Genomic DNA, 5,332 nt, shown 5'->3' with positions numbered 1-5,332 from the left:
CCAACCCCAAAAAATCCTCCTCAGCCACTGCAGCTGTGGGGCATGGTCAGGTAGACGAGTCAGAAAGGACAGAGGTATGAGCAGAGGAGGGGAAAATAAAAGAAGGGGCGAGAAGGTGAAGAAGGTGATGGAGAATAGGAACCAACTAGACGAAAGACGAAAAAGTCTTTTCGTTTTTCATTTTCTTCATCTCCTCCTTTCTTCTTCTTCTTCTTCTTCTTCTTCTTCTTCTTCTTCTTCTTCTTCCTCTTGTTAGCCTTCAGGTTGTGGCCTGTGCTGTAGAGGAAAGATAACAGTGCCAAGTGAAATGCTTCAAGGCTATAGACTCCAGAGGGGGGGAAGCGAAGGCAAGCCTTTTGTTCAACCAGCACAAGTATAGGTAGGGACAAGGAAGCATCTAAACTATCTATCTTATACCTTCATTCCTCAAGAGTGCGGAGAGCGAGAAGAACGAAAAAGAAGGAATGAGAGAGAGGGAAAAGAGAGAGAGAGAGGGGAAAGGGGAAGGTGGAGGGGAGGAATGGAGAGGGGGAAACAGAAGTAGGTATAAAGAGAGACAGAGAGAAAGGTGAAGGTGAGGGCCAAGCCAAAACAGGTAGACAACACTTTGGCGCCATGCACAACACGGTGCGCTCTTCAGCGGGGCAACCTTCAAGAGATCAGTCAAGTCCAAACTGATTCGTTTTTCTGATGACTTGCAATTACAATCTATACCTACACTTCTCGTTTGAGGTTGGAGAGCTTAAAAATATCCATTTTCTTAGCTGTGCCGGCTAGAAAAAAAAAATAATAATAATAATAAAAGGGAAAAAGAAAAATCCCAGAGAATCATGCATGTTCAATGCTTTTAACCACAAGTAATGGCAACAGCGGCTGATTGCGAGCAAGGGTCCAAGGGAGAGCTAGCGATATTATGGAAAAAGGGTTTTACATCCTATGACGAACAGGGGCGTCTGATCACCTGGAATTCACATCTTGCCTGCGGCATGTTTAAGTCACTTCTCCCTCTCTGAACAAGCTCGCGCACATCCGTGGTTTTTATGGCGGAATAAAAGGTATCGGCGCGGGAATGTTGGGCACGACATAGCCTCCTATACCACCGGGTTCATTTTCAACGATTTTTCCAAATACAAATTTACTCTCGTATTCTTCCAAAAAATGTTTTGCCAATTGTAAATCGTGCATCTTCCCCGGAGAAAAAATGGTAATTTAAATAAAAACAACCGCATTGTACTGCACCTCATAAGTGGCATTTTTTCTTTACCGGTATTCCTGTTAAATGGAACTGTGATAATCTCCCGATTGGCAGTCTAAATCCGGCCAACATATTTATTCATTCAGAATACTTTTCATAAGATTGCAGAACATATCAATTCCTGTACGTTGTGTTTCTTCAAACCTAATAATTCATTTACTGCACATGCAAACCATATGTAGGACTGATGGCATTGCAGGCCCAACAATCATAGACCTGGTAGTCGGTGCAGATCATCAACAGTACCGCCATGCGAAACACTACACCAGTTTTTCAATTTCTTATACAAATCAGAAATATCTGGCCATATTTCTCGTCTTACAGTTAAATCATGGAAATTACATCACTAACAAACTAATCGTTTCAATCCTTCTTAAGAAGTGATGTATTTTACGAAAAAACCAATTTAACAATAATAATCAAAAAAGAGAAAAAACAATCGGAACTTGTTTAATGAATGAGATTACGACCCACACATCAAGCAGTCGTCCTTGTTTTGCAGTGAACATACCATTGCTTCACGGTTCTTTCGCTCCTCTTCTGCCGATTTCGCTGCGGCAGATGAATTATCCACATCAGAAGATATTTTCAGTTTGGATTTATCAACCGTAAACTGAATGGCACTCGCAGCAGGTTTAGTTCTGAGATAATACATTCCCGTTTTGAGTCCCTGGAACACATTTATCAATGATGCTAACTTGTTTATCTTTAAACGGCGAATTTTAAATCAGTTACCAATTTCCAGGCATAGAAGTGCATTGAAGTCAATTTTCCATAATTCGGTTCTGCAATGTGTATGTTCAATGACTGACTTTGATCGATGAAAGCACCACGATCAGCAGCCATCTTAATAATGACGCGCTGTGGAATTTCCCATACTGTTTTATACAAAGCTTTCACATCGTCTGGTATTCCATCAATTTCCTAATTTTTAAAAGTCTCAAATTCAGTACTGCATACAACAATATGAAACGAATCAATCTACAGCGTACTTGAATGGAACCATTATGGGCGATAATACCGTTTTTCACATCTTCATTCCATAAACCTCCTTCAGTAAGATCACGAAGAAGATGATGGTTCACGACCTAATAAAGAAATAAACGAATCGAAAAAAAAATAATAATAATAAGATTAATAAAATTAATGAATTCCAAATGAATTGAAAAAGTTATTTTTTTTTACTTGAAATTCTCCTGAGAGGACTCGACGGACATAGATGTTGGAAGTATACGCTTCTATCGATTCGTTGTTACCTAAAATTTGTGCCGTCGAAGCTGTAGGCATTGGTGCTAATAAAAGTGAATTTCGTACTCCAAATTCGGCAATTTTTTTCTTCAACGAAGCCCAATCCCACAAGTCCGTGGGAGTAACGCCCCACATATCATACTGAAGGATCTATCAGACCAAAATCAATTTTCTGTTAAAGTAAAATTATTTTTGTCAAACTTCGTTTTTACCCCTTTGCTAACAGGACATCCAGGATAACTTTCGTACGGGCCGAATTGCTGAGCGAGCTCACACGAAGATTCTAATGCGCCGTAATAAATCGTTTCGAAAATTTGCTTATTTAGCAGTTGCGCTTCTTCGCTATCAAACGGATAGCGCATTAGGATAAAAGCATCAGCCAAGCCTTGAACTCCAATTCCTATCGGACGATGGCGAAAATTCGACAATTTGGCCTACAAGATGATAAAGGTAAAACGAGCTACTCTATAGCCAATTTTGCACAAATCTTACTTCGGGAACAGGATAATAATTAACATCGATGATTTTGTTAAGATTTCGCGTTATCACTTTCGTTATTTCCTTCAGTTTTGGAAGGTCATACGACCGGTCTGGTTTAACAAACATATTCAGTGCGATTGATGCCAAATTGCAGACTGCGACCTAAAGTAACACCAATTAGGGATATAGTCTACATATTATGCCAAAATAATTTTACTTCATCTGGAGAGCTGTACTCAACAATCTCCGTGCACAAATTGCTGCATTTGATCGTGCCCAAATTCTGCTGATTTGATTTGCGGTTACATGCATCTTTATATAGGATGTACGGAGTTCCCGTTTCAATCTGGGATTCGATTACAGCGAACCAAAGCTGTTGCGCTTTTACCTTCCGCCTATACAATCCACTTTCTTCGTACCTAAACAGCAAAGAAACATTACAAGTTTTGACTAAACAGCCAACTTATAATTCGAAAGTTAACGCTATTTAGTAATATTCTTTTTTGAACTGACTTTGTATACAAAGCTTCAAACTCTTCTCCCCAAGCATCGGCTAAACCCGGACATTCATTCGGACACATAAGAGACCACTCTCCGTCTGATTCAACGCGCTGCATGAAAAGATCAGGAATCCAAAGAGCGTAAAACAAGTCACGTGCACGGTTCTCTTCTTTTCCGGTATTCTTTTTTAGATCAAGAAATTCAAATACATCCGAATGCCATGGTTCTAGGTAAATTGCAAAAGCTCCTGGACGCTGAATCGGATAAAAATAAAAATGAAAAATAAATAATATAAATACACATATATAAGAGGATTTTTCAAAAAATAATTAAACAATACGTTACTTTGTTACCACCCTGGTCCACGTAACGTGCAGTGTTATTGTATACGCGTAGCATTGGGACTAGACCGTTCGATATTCCATTTGTTCCGGCGATATAACTTCCGGTGGCCCGTATGCAATGTATGTTGAGGCCAATACCACCAGCTGATTTGGATATTATGGCACATTGCTTTAATGTTTCATAAATACCATCAATGCTGTCATCTTTCATGGTAAGAAGGAAACAGCTGAAAAAGTAGGATTTAAAAAAATCAACTATATGGAAAGGTAATAAAATGTTTAGAAATTACCTTGATAGTTGAGGTCTTGGTGTGGCAGCATTGAACAATGTTGGGGAGGCATGAGTGAACCATTTCTCAGACAACAAGTTGTATGTTTCAATGGCAGCTTCCAAATCATCTCCATGTATGCCAACAGACACTCTCATCATCATGTGTTGTGGACGCTCTACAGGTTTTCCAGAAATTTTCAACAAGTAAGATCTCTCCAGAGTCTCTTGATTAAAAAGGAAATGACTCACTAAAGAATAATTCAGATGGCTACATCAAAATAATTAATAACCTTGAATCCAAAGTAGTTGAAATTAAAGTCTCTGTCATAGATGATGGCTGAGTTGAGTTTGTCTGAATGTTTCATAATTACATCATGATGAAACTCTGATATCATGGGAGTGGGTTTTTTGGTTTTTGCATCCTTCATGTTGTACAAATCATCAATCACCTCTAAGTTACAAGTGCAATCAATAGTATAGATACATATATATTTAAAAGATATTATGACTTATGTGACTACATACCAGAAAAAACCTTTTTAGTTTCTTTGTGAAGATTCGAAACAGCTATGCGAGCAGCCAGGATTGCATAATCAGGATGCTTAGTAGTCATTGTAGCAGCAGTTTCTGCAGCAAGATTATCAAGTTCAACAGTTGTCACACCAGGATAGAGGCCATTTATAACTTTCATAGTTATGGCAGTCTAAACAAATGAAGTTAATTGTTATCTATTGCAGATAAATGGTGATGACAAAAACTACATACAGGATCTACAAAATCCATGTTTAGCCCATAACAGAGCTTTTGGATTCTTGATGTAATCTTGTCAAAATGTACATCTTCCTGTCTACCTCCTGAAATAAATTACCCTTTAGTTTAGCTACGAAAACAGTAGTAATAATTTTATAAAGAAGAAACACACAACGATGAGAAATTTTACACTAACGTATTAGGGTATGTAAAGCATACCTCTTTTTAACACGAACATCTTTTTACATCCTCCTCCAACCATTTTAAAACCTCTGCTCCAGTTATATATTTACGTTTATCAATTACTGTTCTGGTTAAGAATGTAGCACACACACAGACAATGTACTGTCACAGCGTAAACCGTTAGACTAAGCTCAGAGGAAACGAAAAGACTGAGAGAAGTTGCGATGATCTTACGACATATCGCACGTGCTTTGTGTTCCTTCCCGCCAAGAGGAAAACACCGGTGACCTGATAACACCT

General features: G+C 38.6%; 1 protein-coding gene and 1 long non-coding RNA gene across 2 annotated transcripts; one reads left to right on the top strand and one right to left on the bottom strand.

Annotated features, from left to right (window-relative positions):
* Positions 1–518: 518 nt before the first annotated feature.
* LOC116933834 lies at positions 519–1,619 on the top strand. Its single transcript, XR_006641570.1, has 3 exons — positions 519–1,204; positions 1,310–1,378; positions 1,438–1,619. It is a non-coding gene; the product is annotated as an uncharacterized LOC116933834 (long non-coding RNA).
* Positions 1,614–5,272, bottom strand: LOC116933831 (ribonucleoside-diphosphate reductase large subunit). Its single transcript, XM_032941518.2, has 14 exons — positions 5,069–5,272; positions 4,865–4,953; positions 4,625–4,802; positions 4,390–4,550; positions 4,119–4,321; positions 3,830–4,055; positions 3,497–3,738; positions 3,201–3,402; positions 2,996–3,145; positions 2,716–2,937; positions 2,441–2,653; positions 2,248–2,343; positions 1,991–2,179; positions 1,614–1,925 (listed from the first exon to the last, which is right to left on the bottom strand). Exons 1-14 carry the CDS (start codon positions 5,109–5,111, stop codon positions 1,719–1,721), a joined length of 2,421 nt encoding a protein of 806 aa, XP_032797409.2. The 5' UTR covers positions 5,112–5,272; the 3' UTR covers positions 1,614–1,718.
* Positions 5,273–5,332: the final 60 nt, after the last annotated feature.

Source organism: Daphnia magna, unplaced genomic scaffold, assembly GCF_020631705.1.
Source record: "Daphnia magna isolate NIES unplaced genomic scaffold, ASM2063170v1.1 Dm_contigs127, whole genome shotgun sequence".
NCBI classification, from domain to species: Eukaryota; Metazoa; Arthropoda; class Branchiopoda; order Diplostraca; family Daphniidae; genus Daphnia; species Daphnia magna.
Note: the sequence above shows the minus strand (reverse complement) of the source record. Positions and strands in the feature narration are given on the sequence as shown.